This window comes from Elephas maximus, chromosome 6, assembly GCF_024166365.1.
Source record: "Elephas maximus indicus isolate mEleMax1 chromosome 6, mEleMax1 primary haplotype, whole genome shotgun sequence".
Classification (NCBI taxonomy): domain Eukaryota; kingdom Metazoa; phylum Chordata; class Mammalia; order Proboscidea; family Elephantidae; genus Elephas; species Elephas maximus.
In genome coordinates this window covers 15,115,411-15,141,777 of record NC_064824.1, presented here as the reverse complement: position 1 = coordinate 15,141,777, position 26,367 = coordinate 15,115,411, and the positions used below count along the sequence as shown (strand labels likewise).

The following is a 26,367-nucleotide window of genomic DNA, read 5'->3' as shown; positions in this document are numbered from 1 at the left end:
ATGCCCTGACACACACCCTCATCCACACTTACACCACATACACACATACAGCCTCACACACACGCCAATAGAGAAACCAAAAAAATCGTGAAAGAAAACACACCTTCACAAGACACACCACACACTTAAGCAGCCACATTCCTGTCCCTGCGCCCTTGCAGCTGCCCATGTAGTAACAGCAACACCTGTCCTCTCCACTCTTACCCTGACCTGGGGAACGAATACTCCTTGGGTACACCTGTCTGACCCCGTGGCTCCAGGGGTGAGAGACCCAGGAGGCAGCAGGAAGGCACTCACCTTGAAGAGCTGGCCGCTGGCCCGGTTGATGGTCCCACGGCCCAGCTTGGTCTCTGTAGCCTCCAGCTTGAAGATCTCTTTCAGGAACTTGTTGTTGGAGGAGTAAACCAGGGCGAGAATATCTGTGCTCAGCACATCTCGATTCTTCTCCAGAAAGCCTGGGGGAAAGCAAAGCCCCGCCCCCGCCACCTCAGCCATCACCCAGCCACTGGGCTCCCGGAACATCACATGCAGTGGGTCCACAGGAAGCCAGCCTCCTGTCCTCTCCTAACCCCACCACTGGGGCCACATCCACCAATCACCTCATCCACCACCTCCACCCAGTAGCACACCTTGTCGGCTCTGCCATCTTCATGTCCCTAAATCCATCGCAACTCTCCAGGCCACTGCAACCTCCCTTGACCAAGCTGCTATCGTTCCTGTGATAGCCACTGAACATCCTCCACCTCCAGCCACTCTCCAGGCCACCGCCAGGGGAACCTTCTGACACCCCTGGTGCCACACCTCCCTGCTTAATGTGCTCTCTGCAATTCTCACTGTCTCAGTCAACACCTTCATTTCCTGCACTCCCCCCTCCTCCAGGCCCCATGCCTGCATTCCCCCCACTCCAAACCACCTCCCAGAAGATCTCTGCTTCCCCACACCTCCAGGCCTCCACCCCAGCTGGTCCCCTGCCCTTTCCTCCCTCATCTACCCAGGCCAACCCCTACTTGTTCCTCCAGAGCAGGCTCAGGTGCCCCCATCCCAGGAAGCTACCTGGACCCTGCAGGCAAGGGTAGGTCCCCCTCCAGGACCTTCCCATGCTTGCCTTTCCCACTTGGTTCAGTGATGGTCTCATTCCTTGTCTACCTCCTCCACCAGACAGGGCATTCTCTGGTTGCATGGACTGCAGCCGCTCTGCCCAGAGGATGCACAGAGGGGGATGAGTCCATCCCTGACATGTGCTCAACCCCAACCATCCCTGTCACTGCCAGATACACTCAGGAATCGACGGTCGAGACAGCAGGTGATGTGTTCATTCAAGAAGCAATCTAAGTTTTATGGCAGTGTGACAGCTGAGAAGAGAAGGGGGAAGAGAGCATAAAGAAGCCCTGTCTCCTTCTTCTGCAACCTTGCTTGCTCTGCTCCGAAAACCTGGTGCCTGGCACTGTCTCCAGACCGGACAGAGAGCATGGCCCTCCGGCCTTACCCTGTGCCCTGCAGGTCTCTGGGGACTCTGTGTGGTCTCCTCCAGGTGGCCCCTGGCTGAGGACTGGGCCAATCCAAGCAGAAAAGGCCACTTTAAGGCCCCCTTTGGAGCCAAGGAGGGTGTTGTGCTACTTTCCTCTTCCCAAGAGCCTGAAGGGAAAGAGGAAGAAATTCAACACAACTTAGCTCTCTCTGAAAAGACTCTGGGTGATGCAAATGGTTAACATGCTCGGCTGCTAGCCAAAAGGTTGGAGGTTTAAGTCCACCCAGAGGTGCCTTGGAAGGAAGCCCTGGAGATCTACTTCCAAAAACCAGCCCTTAAAACCCCTGTGGAGCACAGTTCTGCTCTGACACACATGGGGGCATTGCCATGGGTCAGGGTGGACTCAACGGCCACTGGTACCTTTCAGTGGAGTGTTCTGCACACACCTAGGTGGCCTGTGTGGGCTCTGGGGCGGTCGAGTCAAGGGTGGGAATAGAGGGGGGAGACTGGTTCTCCCACCTCTGCCTGCAGGTGCCTGTGATGGGGAGAGCATCTGGATGAGGGAGTTGCACGTAGTACTCCAATGGGGCTTCGCAGCCTTCCTGGCTGGAGTGACAGGAATGGGGGTGCACTGAGAGGGTGAAAGGCTGCTCCAGGGGCCACCTTGGGAAGAGGGCAGCACACTCCCCTCTCCCCATTGTTTGCAGGGGAAATTGCCCTCTGGAGGGGGTGGGTGAAACCTTGAGCCTCTCTCAGGCTTAGGCAGAGCCTGCCTACCCTGGTGCAGAGGGGCACCTGAAATGCTTTTAGGGAGAGAGAGGGGAGGGTTGAGGAACCCCTAGGATTGATCACCTAATAGGCAGAGTAAGTGGAGCTTAACTCATCAGCAAAAGCAGGTGTTATTGGTCGGATTGTTGGATTGTGCCCCCAAAGAGATATATTCAAGTCCTAACCCTTGGTAGTGGAGCCCTGGTGGTTCGGTGGTTAAGAGCTCAGCTGCTAACCAAAGGTTGGCAGTTCCAATCCACCAGCCGCTTCCTGGAAACCCTTTGAGGGCAGTTCTACTCTGTCCTATAGGGTCACTATAAGTCAGAATCAACTCAGTGGCAATGGGTTGGGTTTGGTTTTGAGTAACCTTTGGCTCCTGTGAATGCAACCTTATTTAGAAAGAAATACGTTCTTTGAAGATGCTACCAGCTAAGTTAACACGAGGCCATACTAGAGTAGGAAGGGTCAGGACCAATCTGAGTGGTGTCCTTACAAAAGAGAAGAAGAGCTACAGAGAGATACAGGAGGATGCACCTACGAGCCAAGGAACATCTGGGGCTACCAAAACCTGAGAGAGTTAAGAAAGGACTTTCTCCTAGAGCCTTCCAAGACAGCACAACACTGCTGGCTCCTGAATTCAGACTTCTAGCCTCCAGAACTGTGAGACAATATATTTTCATCCTTATAAGCCACTTATTTTACAGTATTTTGTCAAAGTATCCCTAAGAAGTGAAGACAGCAGGGTACCAAAAACAAAATCATTTTAAAATCAATGATCATTTCCAGAATTTTACAATCAGAAAATCCAGAAAGAAGCTACCTTAATTCCAGCATACATTTAAGTTCGTCTCACTTCAAAAAATAAAATTTCATTTTGAATTACGCATACAGGCTAGGGGATGGGCTTGGTATCTTCTCCATGTCTGGGAATCCCAGGGTTGACTGAGGCTCTAGCCTCTCCAAAGCCTCCAAAGCCGTCATCTGTCAGGGGTGGGGGCTGTGAAGGAGCTGCTCAACTCCTCATTTGCCCAGCAGAGACGATCACCTGACCTGCAATTACCTCACTTCTTCTACAGAAAAATGCCAGGCCTTCCTACTGCTTTGTTTCCCCAACTGAAAAGTGTGCATAGACTTCGATTTCTTGTCTCCAGTTAAACAGACAGAGCCCATCCTTATGTCTCCACATGAGCCACAGGGACTGGCATTCCCTGCCACAACCACACACTGGCCACCCCACTTTCTCATTTTTCTAATCACACCAATAGGTTGACAATCCCAGGCCATACTTTTCCAATCAAAATTATGCCTGACCCCTATAACTCAAAATGGATCAAAGACCTAAATATAAGACCCAAATGACAAAACTTAGAAGAAAACATAGGGGTAAATCTTCATGGCCTTGGATGATCATGGCAGTGGGTTCTTAGTAACGACATCAAAAGTACAAGCAACAAAAGACAAAATAGGTAAATTGGACTTCATCAAAATTAAAAACTGTTGTGCTTCAAAGGTCACTATTAAGAAAGTGAAAAGACAACTCACAGAATGGGAGAAAATATTTGCAAATCATATATCTGATAAGGGACTAGTATCCAGAATATATAAAGAACTCCTATAATTCAATACTAAAAAGACAAATAACTCAAAACATGGGCAAAAGATTTCAATGGATATTTCTCCAAGGAAGATATATAAATGAGTAATGTTATGGACTGAACTATGTTCCCCAAAAACGTGTGTCAACTAGGCCATAATTCCCAGTATTGTGTGGTTGTCCACCATTTTGTCATCTGAGGTGATTTTCCTATGTGTTGTAAATCCTACCTCCACAATGTTAATGAGGTAGGACTCAATCTACAAGATTAGGCTGTATCTTGAGTCAATCTCTTTTGAGATATAAAAGAGAGAAGTGAACAGTGAGACAGAGGGATCTCATACCACCAAGAAAGTAGTGCCAGGAACAGAGTGTGTCCTTTGGACCTCCCTGTGCCGAGGAGCTCCTAGACCAGTGGAAGGTTGATGACAAAGACCTTCCCCTAGTACCAACAGAGAAAGAAAGCCTTCCCCTAGAGCTGGCACCCTGAATTCGGATTTTTTAAAAAAATTAAAAAAAAAATTTTTTTTTTAAACTGTAAGAGAATAAACTTCTATTTCTTAAAGTCATCCACTTGTGGTATTTCTGTTATAGCAGGACTAGATAACTAAGATGGGTAATAAGCACATGAAAAAGTGCTCAACATCATTAGTCATCAGGGAAATGCAAATCAAAACTACAATGAGATTCTACCTCACACTCACCAGGGTGGCTATAACACTAATAAAATAAAACAGAAAATGACAAGTATTGGTAAGGACGTGGAGAAATTGTTGGTGGGGATGTAAAATGGTGCAACTACTTTGGAACCAAAGTTTGGAAACAAACTTCGAAATAGTTTTCCAGTTCCTCATAAAGTTAATCCTAGAGTTACAATATAACTCAGCCATTCCACTCCTAGGTACATACCCAAGAGAAATGAAAACATATGTCCTCAGAAAACTTAGTACGTGAATGTTCATGGAAGAATTTTCATAATAGCCAGAAACTGGAGACAACCCAAATGTCCATCAACAGATATATGGATAAACAAAATGTGGTATGGGATTCAAAGGGATATTATTCTGCAATAAAAAGGAGCAAATACTGATACATGCTACAATATGGATGAACTTTGGCACAGTGGTTAAAAGCAATGAACTGCTACCCAAAAGGTTGGTGGTTCGAAACCACCAGCAGCTCCACAGGAGAGTGACGTGGCAGTCTGCTTCCATAGAGATTGGCAGCTTTGGAAACCTCACGGGGTCTCTATCAGTCGGAATTGGCTCAAAGGCACTGGGTAAGTGAAAGAACCCAGGCGCAAAGGAGAACATATTGTATGATTCCATTTATATAAAACATGTAGAAAAGGCAAATTCATAGAAACAGAAAGTAGATTAGTGGTTGCTTAGGGCTAGGGAGAGTTGGCGGGGGATGGGAGGTAACTGCTAATGAGTACAAGGTTTCTTTTTGGGGTGATGAAAATGTTCTAAAATTGATCACGGTGATGGTTGCACAACTCTGTGAGTATAGTAAACACAATTTAATCGTACACTTTGAAGTAGATAATTGCATGGTACGTGAACTATATCTCAATAAAATTGTTACTCCCCGAAATGAAACAGGACCCATACCTCACACCATACAGAAAAACTAATTCAAAATGGATCAAAGACCTAAATATAAAACAAAAAACTATAAAGATCATAGAAGAAAAAATATAGAGTCAATGTTAGAGGCCCTAATATACAGCATAAATAGGATACAAACCATGACTAACAGTACACAAACACCAACATCAGAAGAAAAGCTAGATCACTGGGATCTTCTGAAAATTAAACACTTATGTTCATCAAAAGACTTCACCAAAAGAGTAAAAAGAGAACCTACAGGCCACGGGAAAAAAATTGGCTAAAAAAAAATTTTTTTTTTATGACAAATCTGACAAAGCTCTAATCTTTAGAATCTGTAGGAAAATCCAACACTTCTATAACAAAAAGACAAATAATCCAATTACAAAATGGGCAAAGGATATGAACACACACTTCCCCAAAGAAGACATTCAGGCGGATAACAGACACATGAAGAAATGCTCGCAATCACTACCCATTAGAAAAATGCAAATCAAAACCACTATGAGATACCATCTCATCTCAACATTACTGGCATGAATCAAAAAAACAGAAAATAACAAATTTTGAAGAGGCTGTGGGGAGACTGGAAATCTTACCCACTGCTGGTGGGAATGCGAAACGGTACAACTATTTTGGAAAATGATATGTCACTTCCTTAAAAAGCTAGAAATAGAAATATCAAATGATCCAGCAATCCCACTCCTAGGAATGTATCCTAGAGAAGTAAGAACCGTCATGCGAATAGACATATGCGTACCCATGTTCATTGCAGCATTGTTCACAATAGCAAAAAGATGGAAACAACCTAGATGCCCATCAACAGATGAATGGATAGACAAACTGTGGTACATATACACCATGGAATATTATGCAACAATAAAGAACAATGATGAATCTGCAAAACACCTCACAACATGGATGAATCTGGAGGGCATTATACTGAGTGAAATAAGTCAATCACAAAAGGACAAATACTGTATGAGGCCACTATTATAAAAACTCACGAAAAGGTTTACACACAGAAACAATCTTTGATGGTTATGAGGGAGGGAGGGGTAGGGATGGAAAACCACTAACTAGACAGTAGATAAATGGTAACTTTGGTGAAGGGTAAGACAGTACACAAATACGGGGGAAGCCAGTACCACTTGACCAAGGCAAGGCCATGGAAGCTTCATGGACACAGTCAAACTCTCTGAGGGACTGAATTGCTGGGCTGAAGGGTGGGGATCATGGTCTCAGAGGACATCTAGCTCAATTGGCATAACATAGTCTATAAAGAAGATGTTCTACATCCTACTTTGGTGAGTAGCATCTGGGGTCTTAAAAGCTTGTGAGCGACCATCTAAGATACTCAACTTGTTTCATGCTTCTGGAGCAAGGGAAAATGAAGACACAAGGGAAAAGTTAGTCCAAATGACTAATGGACCACAGCCCCCACCAGACTGAGTCCAGCACAACTAGATGGTGCCCAGCTACCACCACAAACTACTCTGACAGGGATCACAATAGAGGGTCCTGGACAGAGCTGGAGAAAAATGGAGAACAAAATTCTAATTCACACAAAAAAGGCCAGACTTACTTGTCTGCTAGAGGCGGGAAAAACCCTGAAAGCATGGCCCCCGGACACCCTTTTAACTCAGTAGTCAAGTGACTCCTGAGATTCACCTTTCAGCCAAAGTTAGACAAGTCCATAAAATAAAACGAGACTAAATGGGCACACACCAGCTCAGGGGCAAGAACAAGAAGGCAGGACGGGACAGGAAAGCTAGTAATGGGGAGCCCAATGTTGATAAAGGGAGAGTGTTAACATGTCGTGGGGTTGGCAACCAATGTCACAAAACAATATGTGTATTATTTATTGAGAGGCTAATTTGCTCTGTAAACCTTAATCTAAAGCACAATTTAAAAAACAGAAAACTGTTACTCCCCTAAAAAATCCTGCATAGGCCATTCCATTCCTTTTCTCCAGTAAAAGCCATTGTACCTACCCTTCAGTGCCATCGCTAGATCTGGAAAATAACCTAGTCCCCTAGCTTTCTTGCCCTAGCCTCCCTAAACAAGTCCAGATTTGGAAGGGGGTGTTTTGAGAGTTGCACTCACCTTCTGTCTCGTAATACACCTCGCCAGCAAAATGGGCAATGCCAAATCGGACATCATGGATGGTCTTGGGTTGCAGGAAGGCCTTGTTGTGGGCATGGACACTCTTCAATTTCTGCAGCATGGTGATGTCTGTCCCCTGGAAGAACCCAGATGCCCCAGGGGCTCAGGCCCCAAAGGGTGGCATGGGGAGGTCAGGGGGTGCGATCACAGGGCTCAGGAGCTCCCTTTCGGGGCAAAGGAATGTGGATTCTGAATTACCGAGGGCCTCTCTACCAACAGCAAACTGACACCCGAGGGTCAGTGACTTGCCGTGATGAGTGAGGGCAGAGCTGGGAGTAGAGACTGCCAAGTTAGCTGACCTCCACCACTGACTCTTTCTGCCCCACCCTTCCCTACAACTGTCCAGCACCCCACGCCCCCCGCTTCTTCCTTCTCTAGACTCAGAGCTCTCACCAATTGCATTTGGGAGGCTCAGCTCCTCAAAAGTGTGCAGAGTCCCTGGAGGGTAAGGATGAAAGTGCTTCTTTCCCTTGCACCCTCCGCAGCTCTGGGCCCCACGGTGCTTAACAAGCCCTCTCTTGGGGTCTGTTCTTGAATCTAAATAATCAAGTACCAGACCGAGACGTTTCTAGTCATAGGACTTCATAGAGGGGAGTTGTAGTTCTACTGGGGAGTGGGAGCAAGCGTGAGTCAGGGAGGGCATCCTTGGGGGAGGCGGGCCTGTGGCAGGCCTAGAAATAGAGGAGGATCTGGTTGGCCTGGGGCTGGTCTGCTAATTCCTGGCAAAGCTCTTAGCCACCTGGGCACAAATGGGCCACCCCAGTGGAGTCTCCCAGCAAGCGTTGACAGCCCAGGACACACCTGTGGGAAGCGGCTCTCTTCGTCCAGGAGGGAAATGATGCTCATGGGCTTGAGGGCCAGCAGATCCAGGGTGTGCCGGTTGTCAGTGTAGTGGATGTAGTCCCAGGCAATGTGCTCCTCGCGGTACTCCTCCTGCTCCATGGTGAAGACATGCTGCACAAAGAACTGCTGCAGATGCTCATTGGCCAGGTTGATGCAGAGCTGCTCAAAGCTGTGGAGGCAATGTCACCGCCCAGGGTGGGGCAGGATCACCAGCTGTCTGTACGCGGCCACACACATAGGTACACGGAGGCACATCCCCATGCACAGGAAGACCCCATGCACACAGACACACTACCCCGCGTACCCTCCCTTTCTCTCTGCCACCATCACTATAACCTGCAAACAGACTAGGAGAAGTGTGGGCCCTGACGGATCTCAGCCCGTCTGCACTGAGCAGACTTACCCTTTGCCCCATCCCCCCTCCCTACTAATCCTTTAACCTGGTCTTCCTCCTGAGTTCTTCACCTCAGGAAATGGTACCTCCACCCACAATCTTCTCCTCAAGTCAGAAACCAAGGAGTCAAGCTTGACACACACACTCTCCACTCAATTCCAATCAATCACCAAAGTCTCGCCCGTGCTATCTCCAGCAGGACACCTTGACCCTTCATTTCTTTGAGCCCCACCACTGCTACCTTAGTCCAGGCCACCTTTGCTGTTCACCCAGCACATCAGTGACCTCCTAATAGCTCTCCTGCCTCCAGCCTCACCTCTCAAATCCATCTTACCAGAGCCACTAGAGGAAGTTTTCTGAAATGCAAATCCCGTCGGGCCATTCTGCTGCTGAAGCCCTCCTGGGACTTCCTGTTCTTTCCAGTGACTGCCCATACACAGTCTTCACATAAGTGGTGCCCTCCTCCTCCTTTTCCTCATTACCCAGTTCGCTCCTGCTACCCCGTGGGTCTCACTTTGGCAGCTCTTCCTTTGGGCAGTGAGTCCCCTATTTACGCAAAACCATAGCCCATGTCATACCCAAGCCTGCTGCTTCAATCTTTACCTTGAGAGGTCAGGAAGATGTTCAACACGCTCACCCACACCTGCCTGTGCCCAGAGAAGGCATGACTGAGTGAGGGGCCGGGCGACCTCAAAGCACCCTGCCTTCACCAGGCCCCCAGTTTGCAGCCCTCACAAACCCCAGTGGTGGCTATTGATGGCTGGTCACTGTGACCACCTGTGGGCAGACTTGTGAACACAGCTTCCAGAGCCCACCATTCTCCCACCACCAAGTGTTCAGAAGTGTGCTTGTACTGCCCCCTGCCCCAGAGCCAGGAAGCAAGGATCTGAATTACCCTGGAGTTGCTCTGCCTTAGGGCCCCTGCCACGTCAGGCCTTGTCCTGCCAGCCCCATCCCCTCCTACCTGGCCTCCAGTGAGTAAGCCTCAGCCCTGCCCACCCCACTGGGACCAGGGGTCCAAGATCCCAGCGTGCTTGCATGTGGAATGGCTGTGACTTGGCAATCCTGGCCCTTCAAGGGGCCTTCATTAGAAATCACTGCCAGGACAGGCTTCACTTGGAGACAGGCCTTGAATACGGCACACCATGGTCAGGCAGCTCCTGGGCTCCTCGGGCAGTTCCCTGAGGCCTCCATTTCTTGGAACCTGTGTCCCAGGTTGCGGCTCGCAAAGCCCCTTTTAGAGGGACCAGGCTCACCCGGGTAATCTAGATTGTACCCAGAATGTCTTCTGCTTGGTTGCCCCACGGGCACTCATTCTTCTCACTCTCTGACCACCTCCTGCCATTTGATAAAGGCCCTCAGCACCTCCTGCCCTGTCTGGCTCCGAGGCTTGGCTCCCTTCTTACCAGTGTCTGCCCCGCCTTCCCCCACAACCTTCATCACAGCCACAGCTGGGTGTCAGTTTTCTGACCTGCCTCTGCTTACAGCTTTTCAGCCTCCAATCTGGGGTGTGGGGACATTGAGGCACTGAGTAGGGGTCTGGCCTTGCCTTACCCCCTCCAGACTCAAAAGTTAGTGTGGTTCACAAATGTCCCTAGTTTTCCTCTATTTACCCGTTATACTGTCTCACCCAAAGATACAGGTGAACCAACACTATTGCCTTTCCATATGCATCCTAACCCTGTATGATGATTTGCTCTGGCTCATGACAAATGCCAGGGCCTCAGTCTGGCTCTTCCGGGCGGGGGTGGGGTGGGTGCGGGAGGGTGATACTTTTAGCCATGTGGCTTCTCCAGAAGTGGTGGACATGCTGGGGGTGCACACAGGCCTCCTTCCAGCAGAAAGACAATGGCCGCTTAGCAGAGACTGGCCCTGGCATCTATGGGCGGAGCAAGAGGCCCTGCTCCCAGACCAGCAGGACTGGGAATGGCTATCCCCCAGCTTGCCCAGTGAGAGAGGGGCTGGGATTTGCCTTCCATTTCCTGAAAGCAGATGAACAGAAACCTTCATACCTGTTGCTCTGGAAATTTTCAAAGCCAAATATGTCCAGGAGGCCAATGGCCCTTCGCACATGCTTGGGGTCCTGGGAGGGCGGAGTGAAGATGGCAGCATTGATCTTCTTGACCACCCACAGGAACAGGTGCCCATAGATGCCCTGCGAGACAGGGGGTAGAGCCATGTGGGCTTTGAGGCCCAGGAACAGGAGGGCGGCCCAGGTCTTCAAGCCCACCTGAAAGGCTGCATGCAGACCCATACCCTCAGGGCCGACTGAGGGATATTATCCCTGCTTTAAAGACAAGAACCCGAGGGCCCAGGAGCTAAGAAGGCTGCAGTACACAGGGTGGTGAAGGGCAGAGTTGGGACTTTCCCAGGCATCTCTGTCTCCACAGCCAGTGTTCATTCCGTGCTCCACCAGTGGGGATAGGGGTCCCCTGCCATGTTCAGTAGATGGACACGTAGGCCCGTGGGGAGTGGAGAAGGGTCGAAGGACACTACCTTGACAAAGGCATCCCTCCGATCTGCGGCCTGGGTGATGTTCAGGGGCCTAATGACAAACTCTCCACGGATGATGATGGAATGCTTGGTCAGGCAGTCCTGGAGTGCCTGGTGCTGCACCTGGGGACACAGGCAGCAGGCAGGTACCACACCTGGCAGGGCCAGGGCTCTCACCTACTTCTGTCCTGTCTTGTTCCCTCTCTGGACCCAATACCCAAGACCGTGAGGCAGGGATTGCGCCTGTGGCCAGGCCCAGGATTCAGATGGGCTCAGCATCAGAGTCCTGGTAGGAGCTGGGCCCAGAGACTGGCAGAGATGCACGATCTGTGTGGGGGCCCTGAGCATGCTGGGCTGGTCTCCTGGGGCCGGGATAGAGGCCAATACCACCAGACTGGTCTGGGGAAATGTGTCCTTGGGAGAGCTGGCTCTGAGGAGGGAGCCCTGGCCGTGGAGGGGCAGGGAGGGTTCTGGGTATGCCCCAGCAGGAGCCACTCCCCCAACAGCCTACAGAGGCAAGGGGAGTCTGGATGAGCCAGCCCTTTCTCACCACTCAGGAAGACCAAGCCAGCCAAATCCAAGGCTTCTAGGAACCCTTGAACCAAATGAAGAAAGTTAACAGCCAAACGTGCTTACTGTGACTGCTTTTTGTTGTTGTTGTTCTCATATTAATTTCTCACCAGAACCTCCACATGTAGCATGATGTAAGGACACTACAATGTCCCTCCCAATACCTGCCACACTTCCTACTCTTCCCGGGCCCCTCTGGCCTCTATCATAACACGGAGGCAGCAGCACTGGCCACAGGCTCATTGGTATACCCCACTCTCCCAGAGGAGCACAGCCAGGGGAGAAGCCCTGGGTTGGGGACGCAGGACAGGGACACCTTGATGGGAGGCGCAGGGTCCAGAGCACGGGGCCTTGGGTTAGGTGCCAGGGTGCGGAAGCCTTAGGGGCTGGCTGAATGGAGAGTCAGAAGGCAGAGTGTAGGGGAGAAGCAGGGTGACATAGGACAGGGAGGGACAGTTGGCCCACACTGCGCCTTCCTTCACCCCATCCCAGGCACCTGCAGTGTGCAGACGGTGAGGGTGGAGCTCATAACACGGGAGAAGGGAGTAAGGCAGAAGTCGGGGCTCGAAAAGAAATGGGAGGGTCTGCTGGTCCCGGCCCCTAGGGCCCTCACAGAGACAGGAGCTGGCAGACACAACAGCCTCAGCTACCTCCAGCAGCTTCGTCACGATGGGAAGGGTGGATGGCTCCATCACGTCCGAGGAGTCCAGGTTTTCAAAGACTGCGGCTGCAGAGAGAAACAGTAACCCTGAGTGCCGAAGCCACCTGCAGTGATGGGACACGGGCCCATCGTGACCCAGATCCACAGCACTGGACACAAATGTCCCTAGGTGTGAGTCATTGCCTGTCCCAGTCTCCTCCCTTTTACGGAGCAAATACCCCTGGTGGCTGTCAATCATTAGTCCCATCACTATGAATTAATGCCACAGACCACTTCCCTTTCTGCTGGACAAGATCAGGGCCCAGGTCAAGGGGAAGCATGAAGAAACAGGAGCTTGTTTGGAGGGAAGGAATCTGAACCGGGATTCCTGTCAGACATCGATGCTGGGGGTGGAATGGGGATATATCAGGGGAGAAGATGAGTCATTGGCCCCTTCAATCCACTCAGTTGTTCATGCAAGAAACCTGGACATTCATTCATCCAAACAAATGAAACAGGCATTAATTGAGCACCCGCTGTAGGCTGGGCCCATCTCCAGGCACTGGGAGTGAAGTGGTGGCTAGAGGCCTCCTTTGATTTCTGCCTCTTCTTCAACCTCCACATGTGATCTGTCCTCAGCGCTGTCCATGCTCCCCCTCAGGTCAGCGCCTTTGCCCCATCCCATCACTGACACCACCTTACTTTAGATGCCTTCGTCTCTTACCTGGACTCTTGCAGTAGTTTCCTGCCTAGTCTCTCTATGCCAAGTTTCTCCCCTTTGATCCAACTCCACCTTAGTACAACCAGATTGTATGCAGGTTTTGTTTTTGTCTTTATTTTTTAAAAAACGTTTAAAAATTACGAAATAAAGCATAAATATAGAAAAGTGCATGAAACACAAAGGTGTGGTATAATGAATAATGATAAAGTCAGCATCTGCGTGACCACCACTAAAGCAAAATATAGAACCGACTCCAGAAGTCCTTCATGGGCTCTTTCTGGCTGAGACCCCTGTCCCTGTCTCACTAATTTTCTGACTGGACATGCCGTCCCCACTCCCAGGGATAATCCAGATGATCCAGAACATTCCACAAGTGGAGTTATTACCGTAACTGACAGAATGCCAACGTCATCCAACTGTTCATCATCAGAGTAAATGTTTATGATTTGTGTCTTTTTTATAAATGTATGTATATATGTATTAAAACATATCTGTAAGTTTATATGAAATGTTTCCAACCCCCAAAGACAAATAAAGACAAGATTTATAAAAATACTACTAATAAAAGGCAATAATAATGAAAACTAAAAGAAATGAGATATTGGACTTACATCAGAACAGATTTACGACAAAGTCGTTCGAATAGAACCCGGCTGTAAGTCGGGAGCTACCTGTATTTAATTTTTACAAGGTCCTGTTGATCTACTTTGTCTTTCAAGCTTTTGTTATTATATCAAATAATCCATCCTTAAAAGCTGGGCCCGACAGCCAATATACTTTCTTCTAAGAATTTTATGGTTTTAGTTTTCACATTTGGGTTCTTAATCTATTTTGAACTGGCTTTTGCATGTGGAAATCCAATTTTCCCAGTACTATTTAGTGAAGAGACCCTTCCCCATTGAATGGTCTTAGCATCCTTGTCAAAAATCGGTTGACCATGTGGGTTTATTTCTGGGTTCTCAATTCTATTCCACTGGTCTGCGTGTATATTATTATACCAGTACCAGGCTGTTTTGATTATTGTAGCTATACAGTATGTTTTGAAATCAGGAAGAGTGAATCTTTCTACTTTGTTCTCTTTCTTCAGAATTGCTTTAGCTATTCAGGGCCTCTTAACATTCCGTGTAAAGTTGAGGATTGATTTTTTCCATTTCCGTAAAGAAGGCTGTTGTAGTTTTCATCAGGATTGTGATGAATCTATAGATTTCCTGGGGTAATACTGACATATTAACAATATTAAGTCTTCCAATATATGAACACAGGACGTCTTTCCATTTATTTAGGTTTTCTTTCATCTCTTTTAGCAGTGTTTTATAACATTGGTTGTGTAAGTCTCTCACATTCATGGTTAAATTTATTCCTATGTATTTTATACACTTAGGAAAAAAATAGATGCTGTTGGAAATGGAATTATTTTCTTAATTTCCTTTTCAGATTTCTCACTGCTGGTGTACAGAAACTCAACTGATTTTTTTTTTTCTTCTTATGGAACTCACATGACCTTGCCTTGTACAAGTTGCGCTGGCTTCCCCAGTATTGTGTACTGTCTTACCCTTTACCAACGTTACCACTTATCTATCGTTTCTTTAGTGTTTTTTTGTCCCCACCCTCCCCCTCCCTTGTAACCAACAAAGATGGTTTCTTTTGTGCATAAACTTTTTCATGAGTTTTTATAGTGGTGATCGCATACAAGATTTGTCCTTTTGTGATTGACTTATTTCACTCAGCATAATGCCCTCCAGATTCATCCACGTTGTGAAATGTTTGCAGAATCATCGTTGTTCTTTGTCGTTGCATAGTACTTCATGGTGTGTACATACCATAGTTTGTTTATCCATCCATCTGTTGATGGGCAGCTGGGTTGTTTCCATCTTTTTGCTATTGTGGACAATGCTGCAGTCAACATGGGTGTGCATACGTCTATTCATGTGACGACTCTTATTTCTCTAGTATATATTCCTAGGAGTGGGATTGCTGGATCATATGGTATTTCTTCTATTTCTAGCCGTTTGAGGCAGTGCCATGTCATTTTCCAAAATGGTTGTACCATTTTGCATTCCCACCAGCAGCTTGCATAAGAGTTCCAATCTCCCCGCAGTCTCTCCAACATTTGTTATTTCCTGTTTTTTTTTTAATTTATGCCAGTAATGCAGGGTAAGATGGTATCTCATTGTGGTTTTGATTTGCATTTCTCTAATGGCTAGTGATCTCGAGCACTGTCTTATGTGTCTGTTACCTGCTTGAATGTCTTCTTAGGAGAAGTGTCTGTTCATTTCCTTTGCCTATTTTGTAATTGGATTGCCTTTTTGTTGTAGAGGTGTTGAATTTTCCTGTAGATTTTAAAGATTAGACCTTTGTCAGATTTGTCATAGCCAAATTTTTTTTCCCAGTCTGTAGGTTGTCTTTTTATTCTTTTGGTGAAGTTTTTTGATGAGCATGGGTGTTTAATTTTTAGAAGATCCCAGTTACCTAGTTTATCTTCTGGAGTTTGTGAGTTGTTAGTTATGGTCTGTATCCTGCTTATGCCACGTATTAAGGCCTCTAGCATTGACTCTATATTTTTTCTTCTATGATCTTTATAGTTTTTGGTTTTATATGTAGGTCTTTGACCCATTTTGAATGAGCTTTTCTGTATGGTCTGAGGAATGGGTCCTCTTTCATTTTTTTGCAAATGGACATTCAGTTTTGCCAGCATCATTTGTTAGGAAGGCTGGCTTTTCCCCATTTGATGGACTTTGGGGCCTTATCAAAGATCAGGTAACTGTAGGTGGATGGATTTATAGGTGGGTTCTCAGTTCTGTTCCATTGGTCAATGTATCTGTCATTGTACCAGTACCAGGTTGTTCTGACTACCATAGCTGTATAATAGGTTGTGAGGTCAGGCAGTGCGAATCCTCCTTCTTTATTTTTCTTCTTCACCAGTGCTTTACTTATCTAGGGCCTCTTCCCCTCCCATATAAAGTTAACGATTAGTTCTTCCATTCTCTTTAAAGAAAGTTATTGGTATTTGGATTGGGATTGCATTGTATTCGTAAATTGTTTTTGGTAGAACTGTCATTTTCACAATGTTGTGTCTACCTATCCATGAGCATGGTATGTTTTTCAATTTATGTAGATCTCTTTTGGTTTCTTGCAATAGTGTTCCGTAGTTTCCTTTGTATAGGTCTTTTACATCCCTGGTTAGATTTATTCCTAAGTATTTTATTTTTTCGGGGGCTATAATGTTATGGCTTTCCTGATTTCCTTTTTGTCATTCTTTTTATTGGTGTATAGGAATCCAACAGATTTTTGTATGTTTATCTTGTATTCTGCTACTCTGCTGAATCTTTCTATTAGTTCCAGTAGTTATCTCACGGAGCTCTTTGGGTTTTCTATGTATGGTATCATATTATCTGCAAATAGGGGCAGTTTTATTTCTTCCTTACCAGTTTGGATGTCCTTTATTTCTTTTTTCTTGCCTTGTTGCTCTAGCTAGGACTTCCAGCACAATGATAAATAGGAGTTGTGATAAAGGGCATCCTTGTCTTGTTCCTCTTCTCGAGGGGAATGTTTTCAGTCTCTCTTTATTAAGAATGATGTTGGCTGTTGGCTTTGTATAGATGCTCTTTATTATGTTGAAGAATTTCCCTTCTATACCTATTTTATTGAGAGTTTTTAGCAGGAATGGGTGTTGGACTTTGTTGAATGCCTTCTCTGTGCCAATTGAGATGATCATGTGACTCTTATTTTATTTATGTGGTGGATTACGTTGATTGATTTTCTAATGTTAAACCCTCCTTGCATCTAATGTTAAACCATCATACCTGGTATGAATCCCACTTGGTCATGGTGTATATATATATATTTAATATATGATGCTGAATTCTATTGACTAGAATTTTGTTGATCATTTTTGCTTCTATGTTCATGAGAGATATTGGTGTGTAATTTTCTTTTTGTGTGTGTCTCTGCCTGGTTTGGGTATCAGGATTACGCTGGCTTCATAGAATGAATTCAGAAGTATCCCTTTCTTTTCTATGTTCTGAAATAGTTTGAGAAGTACTGGTGTAAGCTCTTCTCCGGATGTTTGGTAGAATTCTTCAGGGAAGCCATCTAGGCCAGGACTTTTTTTGTTGGAAGTTTTTATTATTTTCCCTTTTCAACCTCTTCTCTTGTTATGGTCTGTTCAGATTTTCAGCATCAATTTTTGTTAGTTTGATTAGGTAGTGTGTTTCTAGAAATTTGTCCATTTCCTCTAGACTTTCAAATTTGTTGGAGTATACCATTTTATAGTTCTCTGTTATGATCCTTCTTATTGAAACCCAACTGATTTTTGTGTGTTGACCTTGTATCCTGCAACTCTGCTAAATTCCTCTATTAGCTTTAGAAGCTTTCTTGTGGATTCTTTGGGATTTTCATATAGAAAAGGATCATGTCATTTGCGAATAGAGATTGTTTTACCTCTTCCTTTCCAATGTGGATACTTTTTGTTTCTTTTTCTTGCATTATTGCTCTGTCTAAGACTTCCAATACAATATTGAATAGGTGTGGTGAGAGTGAGCGTTCTTGTCTTGTTCCTGATTCCAAGGGAGAAAGCTCTCGATCTTTCTCCATTGAGTATAATGTTGGCTGTTGTTTGGAATGGATTTTCTTATATGGTGTGAGACAGTTGTCCAAGTTTATTGAAAAGTCTATCCTTTCCCACTGCTCTGTGAATTGGTGTTTTTCATTAGCTGTAGAACCAGCCATTATTTCTTCAAATTATTGCCTATACCTTTCTCCTTTCCTTTAGGACTCCAACGAAATGTATGCTGTATCTTCTGGGTCTCCCACCCTCTCCTTTATACTTTCCTTTTTTTTTTTGTTTCTCATGCTGTATTCACATAGTTTCTTCTAACTTGCCTTCAGCTCACACATTCTCTCTTCAAATGTATAAAATCATCTGTTAAACCCATCCATTGTGTTCTTAAATTGTTTATTTTATTTTAGAATTTCTATGTGGTTTCTTTCTAAACCTGTAATGTCACTTTTTTATAGCTTCCAGTTTCCTGCCTACATTTTCAAGCTTGGATTTTTTTTTGAACATAGCAAGCATAGATTTTTTTATAGCCTGTGTCCAATAATTACAATATCTAAAATCTTTATGAATCTATTTCTACTGTCTATTATTTCTGCTGATTCTTGCTCACAGTGTTTTGTTTCCTTGTTCCTATTTACTTTTGGCTGCATGCTGGATATTGCACTTCAAAAAATATTGGAAGGAATAATTTGTAATCTAGGTTGATGGTATTTTCTTCCAGAGAAGATTGCCTGTAACTTCTGTTAGATGCTTGGGGGTACTAACAGGTCCCAAACCAAAAACCAAACCTGTTGCCATTGAGTCGATTCTGACTCATAGCGACCCTATAGGACAGGGTAGAACTGCCCCATACGGTTTCCAAGGAGCGCCTGGTATATTCGAACTGCCGAGCTTTTGGTTAGCAGCCGTAGTTCTTAACCACTATGCTACCAGGGTCAGGACACCTTAATTCCTAGACCATCCTGATGGTACAAACTGGTTTACAAGTTCATGCATGAGTTTGTTTACTCTAGTTCACTCTTACCTGAGTGAGTAGCCCTTTGAAGTCTCAGCTTAAAGAGTGGTGGTGAGTGGGTAGGGGGGTGACTGATCATGGTCTCTACCTTTGGGAGGCTCTAAGCTTTGACATTCCCCCCTAATCCCATGATACCTCCAAAATCATAACTAAATTTTACCAATATATTTTTCTAGATGAGGAAATGACCTCAGGGAAGAGTGGCTTTGCATGCTGAGCTTATATATCTAGATTCTTGTCTTTAAATTTTGGCCAGGTAATTTCAAACTATCATATTAGCCTTTTTATGTATTTAAGATTTTCTAATACTTTGTTTAGAGGAGGGCTGGCCTGAATTATCTGGTCTGCTATTTCCACAAGTGCAAGTCTGAGAGTGATCTTATCAAGAGGTTGACTGTGCCATGTCTTGCTTGACCCTTCACTGGCCCTGTACTATGTAAGGGGCTCCCAAACTTGAGTTTCATGAGCCAGTAATATGTCAAAAGAAATTCTGGGGATCAATGTAAGGTTATCAACTTTTTATTTTGTCAAGAAATATCATTAAAAAAATCCCTACCATTTATTATCATTAAATAAGTTAATCTAATAAATTATTAAATAAAGTTAATAAAATAAATACCTTTCTAATACTAAATATGGAAAGGTCATTTTTCAAAAACTTGAATCAGTTAAGCTTTATGAAAAATCCATGGCATTGCCCTGATTTTTCCCAAATCTTTGTGATCCAATGAAAATTTTTCTTGCCCATAGTGGTCCATGATCTGCTATTTGGAAATTATTGGTCCTCGGGTCAGATTTCTTGGCATGGAATACAAGACCTTCCAGATTTGCCCCTGTCTACTTCTCAAGCCTCATTGTTTGACAGTCCCCCTGACATACTCCAGCCATATGAAACCTATGGGATTTCCCTAAATGCTGTCCCTTTTGCCTCTGGGGTTATGTACATGCAGTTCCCTGCTCTTGGAGAATGCTGCCCTTTCCCAGACCCCCCAAACCCTTTCACCTGCTATCTTCTACTTATCTTAGTTCTCATGTCATCGATACACTCCCAAATCCAGGTGGACCCCCCTGCCAGTCTTCTACCTGTTCACTGTACTCAGCTCTCTTTATATAGCCACCTTTTTACTTATATCTCCTCCTATAGACTCTGAGCCTCACTCATCTCTAAATTCCTGGCACCAAGCACAGGGCTCGGCATGTGGTAGGAGGTCAATGAATCTTTGCTAAGAGAGCATCAGGTTAAAGCAGAGGTCTGAAATGACCTCAGGGATTATGAATATGTGATACAGGAGTGGTCCTCCTCCCTCTGCACCCACTCAGACACACCTAATTTTTTCCTCTGAGTCGGGTTTGTCTCAAAATCAGCTTCATCTTTCATGCAGCCACATCAATGTTTCTGACATCCCTTAACCAAGTACGGATTCTACAGAAACATCAGACCTCACCATTCCCATGGCCTGGTGCTCCCTGCCAACCCACCTGCGAGCACTTCTCATCCTTCTTTTATGGTTTTCACCATGCCTATATTGCTGTGGGAGCACCCTACCTCCTTCCCCTCCCGAGTCTCCCCTTCCTGCAGTACTCCCCTCCCTCTAGGTGTAGGCAGATGACAGAGATGGAGAGGTACAGGCAAAGCCAAACCTACCGAAAGGCCCTGCACCTGGGCACTCAGGCTGGGGACTAAAACCAGCTGCCATCAAGTCAATTCCTGCGCATGGCAAGCCCATGTGCGTCAGAGCAGAACCGTGCTCCACAGGCGTTTCAGTGGCTGCTTTTTCGGAAGCAGATCACCAGGTCTTTCTTCTGAGGCTCCTCTGGGTAGACTCAAACCTCCAACCTTTGAGTTAGCAGCTGAGTGCATTAACTGCACCAGCCAGGGTCTCCTTAGGCTGGGGCACAAGCTCTAAAGCATTGGTTCTTTCTCTTCCTGGTAAGACCTTGGTAGGCCCCACCCTCTCCCCCGGGCCTCAGACTCCTCATCTGTACAAGGGCAGATTGGATTACACAACCTGTGTGGGCGATTCCAGTGTGAACCCCCAGAGACTTCCTTTTCCTCCTGCCCCCGGCCCCCGCTTTCCCTCCCCAGGGGTTCGGTCTGGGTGGAAGCAGCATTACCCATAAACTCCACATTCCCCAGATGGAGAATGGCTGCCAGCAGCTTGCTGATGTCCCAGTTCTCAGAGTCGGAGAACATGAGGATCTTCATGGCTGAGCGGATGTGGGCGTAGTCCTTGGCATCATCGAGACCCTCACATGAGCTGGAGTTCCCCTGCAGGATGGGGCACAGTAGCTTACTAGGGGGCCTCCACACGGCCTTATTGAGCTGATGCCAATGTCCTCCCCAAGGCCAGCAACTGCTTTCACTTAACTGTCTCATCTTAGTTCTGGTGCCAAGAGCTAAGAGGGTGCCACCGCAGACATTCCCACCCACACGCCCCTCTTCCATCCAGGGTCAGTGAGACAGAGCTGCCTCAGGGACTCAGCCAAAGACCCCGATAAGTTACCCTTCATAGACTCTGCGTGACTCTGAGGGGGCCACGTCGAAGCTCAAGCTTAGAAAATCTATAAAAGTACTTCTAGAGGTGGGGTCATGAAGCCTCAGACCAGCCTCCTGGGCTCTGCCACCAGTGCTGTAACCCTGGTAATGGCATAAACTTGGTCAAGACATTTTGCTTTTCTGAGTTGCAGTTTCTCCATATAAAAACCAGAAAGCAGCATTGCTGCCATGCACAGAGGCTATGAGGATTAGAGACAGCCTCGGTAAAGAGCCCCGAGCGTGGCACAAAGCAGGTACATATACTCACTCCTGATTTATTCAAGTCACAGACATCTGGTCAGACCCACCACAGGAGGGGTCCAGCCCACCCAGAAGTGGGGATGGCCTCCTGGAGGGGGGAGCTGACGTGGGGGACAAGGCAGTCTGGCTGAGGCCAGTGTGAGCAAGGCCACCGAGGAGGCCCCGAAGAGGAAGTGCCTGGGCTGACAGGGGCAGGCTGTAAGGAGGCTCTGGTCAGAGTTGGGGCAGGAGGGCTTGGCAGGTTAGATCATGGGGGGGCCTGGAAACCATGCCAAGGAGCTTGGACTTGTACCCTCCAAGAAATGGGGGTCACTGAAGAATTTTAACCAGAGACATAACAAATCAGATTGGCATTTCAGGAAGATGACTTTGGCTGCAGAGTGGAAGATAGATTAGAGGGCTGGAGAACTACTGCAATGGTCCAGGCAAGACATGATGAGGGCCTTTGAGGCAGTGAACACAGAGGGCAGGGACTGTATAGGAGAGATACTTCAGAGGCAGCTCATCCATTCACTGGTCAACAAGCCTGAACGGGGTAGTTATTTGTGTTGCATTGGCCTAGGCAATGGGGAGCAGTCAGGAACAAGAGCAATGCCCCTTCTTTCAAGGGCACCTGCAGTGACGGGAGATTGGATGTGAAATGGAGGAGAGGTGAGAGGTGCAGATGGCTTCCCGATGACCCACTGGGGTGACACAGAGTCTTTGGCCTGGGAGGACCAAGAGAAGATTAGATTTGTAGAGAAGGACAGTAGGTTCAGTTTAGGGCATGGAGGTAAAATTTGGTTGCAGGAAATGAGGAGCACGCTGCTGAGTATAAATTTCTGTAAGTTGATACCAAAGACAGAGGGGCAGAGGGGGACCTTAGGGGCCTGGCCAGAGTTTGGGTTCTTCTGCAGCAGTAAGCCCAGGGTTTGAACAGACACAGCCTTTCTCCCTAAGCCGGGCCCACTTTCACCATTGTCCACTGAGAGGACAGGAGGGAGGGAAGCAGGCAGGGCAGGCCTCACCATGGTCAGGTAGTGGTACTCAGAGGGCATCCCCAGGCACAGCAGCCTCTTCTCCTCAGCACTCATCCCCATGAGCATGCAGTAGAAGATGTGGTAGTTTCGCTCATCCGGGGCCTGGTGGGAGGCATTCCAGACAGATGGGCATAAGCAATTCCCCAAGGCCGTGGAGCTTGGCACTGTCTCCCAGACCCCTGGCCTCAGGACAAGGTCTCCCCAGTTGTGCCTGTCTCTGGCATTGACCCACGGAGGGCCTGGCTGGTCTCCTCATCCTGGGCTTCAGAGGCTGATTGTTCCTGACAGCTCAGAGCTAAAGGCCACCTTCCCCTTCGCCCTCATCCCATCCCAAGTGGTCACTTGTGTTTCATCTGCTCCTCACAGCCTGGATGGCCCTGCACCCAGGTCACCCATGAGTGAGTGATGGTGGGATTCATGCAAGGTTCTCTGATTCAGAATCCCATGCTCTTTACAGTTGGCCATGGAGCTTTCCTATTTTCTTTAGTAGCCCCCATAGAGTTACCTAGGTTGCCTACATTTTTTAACACACCACTTATCATTCATTCCCATCGCAAAAATTCAAACATTCCTAAAGTATGTAGTATTAAAAGGCGATGGTTTCTCTTCACCCTGCCTTTCCCTTCCTCAAATCCCTGTCCTTCCCTTCCCTGGAACCACTTTCCAGACACTTTAATGCATTTACTTAAAATGTATCTATAAACGGTTTTCTCCTTTTTTGTGTAAAAGGAATCATCCTGAACATATAGTCCTACAGCTTCCTTTTTTTCCATCTACATACATGTCTTGGCGATCTTCCTACATCAGCACACACCTCCTCATTCATTTTAACTTTGCCCAGCATTCCATAGTATGCTGTTGTTGCTGTTAGCTGCCATTGAGTCGACCCCTGACACATGGTGACCCCATGCACACGGGGTCAGATTGTTGTGAGCCATGGGGCTTTTACTGGCTGATTTTTGGAAGTAGATCACCAGGCCTTTCTTCCTAGTCTGTCTTAGTCTGGAAGTTCCACTGCAATCTGTTCAGCTTCATAGCAACACACAAATCTTCACTGACAGGTGGGTGGTGCCTGCACATGAGATGCATTGGCTGGGAATCGAACTCAGGTCTCTCACATGGAAGGCGAGAATTCTACCACCACTCTGAACACAAATGTCCCCCATATTCCATAGTATAGAAGTGCCACCATTTTTTAGCCTCTCACTTATCATGGACAAGGCTTGTTTCCAACCTGTTTATAAATTTCCTGTACACTTGGGTGGTGTAAGTGGTTCGCAATCACTGCTGACCTAAAGGTTGGTGGTTCAAGCCCACCAAGCAGCACTGTAGAAGGAAGGCCTGGTGATCTGCTTCCATAAAGATCACAGTCAAGAAAATCCTACTGAACTCAGTTCTACTCTAACACATGCGGTCACCATGAGTCACATTTGACTCAATGGCAGTGGATTTGGGTTTTTTTCCTTTGAGTAACCAGTCCTCTGAATTCACCAACTACCATGTGAAGAAGTGCAAGCTTCTGGAAAGGGCAGACTTCAGAGTCAGAGAGACTCCACCACTTACTATCTCTGTGACCCTGAACAAGCTACTTAATATATCTGGACACAGTTTCTTCATCTATAAAATGAGGGGTAATAATATTTACTTCTCAAATGAGATAATACAGAGAAAATGCCTGGCACCAGGTAGAGGCCGGCAAACGTGAGCTTGCTTCTCCAGGTTCCCATAGTGCCTAGGTGTCTGTCCATCCTCATACATAGCCCCAACCCCTCTGTTGGTGGCTTTTTCCCATTCTGGACCTTCCCGTGTGGTGTGTGCGTACATGGGTGTATGTACATGTGTGTTAGAGGTTATGCTACCATACAAGAGCACCTTCCCCTGACAAGGCTGTGTTCACCTTGATGTTGTGGGTGCCACACCTTGGGATCCCTGACATTCGGGACCTACATGATTTGGGGGGCCAGTGCAAAATGAAAATGCATGTCCCTTTTTCAAAATTATTAAGAATTTCAAGACTGCAACAGAAGAGCATTAAACCAAGTCAGTGCAGGGCCCTCTGTGACAGCACAGGTTGCACACCCATGAAGCTGGCCCCACTCCCCTGCACCTTATTCCTGGCCGCATGGTTGTCTGGATATTGTTACTCAGTTCCCATTCCACTGAATGACTAAATGGGATTTATACCAGGAACACAAGGTTGATTTGACATCCAAAAATCAATTAATGTAATAGATCATATTAATAGAATAAAAGTTCTCCCTGCCATGGCCCAAACACACCCCAGGACATACCCCTCCCTCAGCTGGAGACTGGCCCAGCCTTAGATGCAACTTTAGTAGAGGTGAGAAATAGGAGGCATTAAAGAATAAACAAACAAGAAATTATATGAATAAAAACTTCAAAATGGAAGTTTTCCTGGAATACTGAGGAAAGATTATCATTGTCCAATTCTGGGGGTCATTGGCCCGTAACGGAGCCCTGGTGGCGCAGTGGTGAAAAGCTCAGCTGCTAACCAAAAGGTCAGCAGTTTGAATCCACCAGCTGCTCCTTGGAAACCCTATGGGGCAGTTCTATGCTGTCCTATAGGTTCGCTATGAGTTGGAATCAACTCAATGGAAACGGGTTTTGTTTTGGTTTGGTTGGCTCACATCAGGGTAAGGCTGGATTTCTGTGGGAGCATGCTGAGGCCTGTGCGAGTTTGGTGAGGCCCCTAGGGAGAAGATATGGAAGCAGAGGGGGATAGTAGGTGCCCTCCAATCCTCCCACGATTGTACTTCCCATTCAGCGCTTCCCTGGACAGTGTAGCTTCAGAGCGGGAGCAGTGGTCTGGCCCCAGGTGGAGCCCCTTCCCACAGGCGGGGACCTCACCTGCCGGCAGACCCGAGACTTCTCCAGGAGAAATTGCTCAATCCGAGCACCCTCGATCACCCCACTGTGGTTGAAGTAGATATCGATGTACTTCCCAAAGCGACTCGAGTTGTCATTGTGGACTGTCTTGGCATTTCCAAAGGCTGATGGGGGTGGGTGGTGCCCATGATGAACAGGAAGGAGAAAATTACTTTTGATGGGGTCATCTGGAAAGACTTCTCAAAGGAGGTGGCAGCTGAGCTCAGAATTTAAGGACAGGTAGGGTTTAAGCAGACAACTGTGGCAGCTAAGGGCGTGTTATGAGGCAGGCAAAGTGTAGGTAAATGATTGGAGGCCAGGAAGTGTGGGATATGCTTGCAGATGTAGAAATATAGCTGAAGCATAGGATACAGGAGGAAAGCAGCAGGAGATAGAAATAATTAGGCCATAGGCTAGGCCATTTTTTAATTTGAAAGAATAGAAGTAAAACAAAATATGTTCTCTGACCACAATTGAATAAAATTAAAAATCAATAAGAGAAAAAAAATCGGGAAACTCACAAATACATAGAAATTAAACAACACACTCCTAGGTAACCTTCTTTGAGACAAAGAAGAAATCAAAAGGAAAATCAGAAACTGTTTTGAGATGAATGAAAATGAAGGCACAACATACCAAAACTTTATGGGATTTAGCTAAAGCAGTTTTAGTGCTTAGAGGGAAATTTTATAGCTATAAATACCTATATTGGGAAAAAAGAAAGATCTAAAATCACACCGTATCTTTACCCAAATAACATGCATCTTCCACGTTTGTTTGCCAGCTGCACCCTTCCCCCCCACCCCGGGTACCTTTGTAAGTGCA

At 46.6% G+C, this 26,367-nt stretch overlaps 1 protein-coding gene across 1 annotated transcript in view; it reads right to left on the bottom strand.

The window, feature by feature from the left end:
• MYO7B (myosin VIIB) overlaps positions 1–26,367 on the bottom strand; it is a 115,527-nt gene that overhangs the window by 74,829 nt on the left and 14,331 nt on the right. The window contains exons 6-14 of the mRNA XM_049887940.1: positions 25,525–25,667; positions 22,645–22,758; positions 20,956–21,109; positions 12,557–12,633; positions 11,340–11,459; positions 10,856–10,998; positions 8,408–8,618; positions 7,547–7,682; positions 298–455 (exon numbers count right to left, since the gene is read on the bottom strand). Of these exons, the coding sequence (XP_049743897.1) occupies positions 298–455; positions 7,547–7,682; positions 8,408–8,618; positions 10,856–10,998; positions 11,340–11,459; positions 12,557–12,633; positions 20,956–21,109; positions 22,645–22,758; positions 25,525–25,667 (1,256 nt within the window). The remainder of the gene's footprint in view (positions 1–297; positions 456–7,546; positions 7,683–8,407; positions 8,619–10,855; positions 10,999–11,339; positions 11,460–12,556; positions 12,634–20,955; positions 21,110–22,644; positions 22,759–25,524; positions 25,668–26,367) is intronic.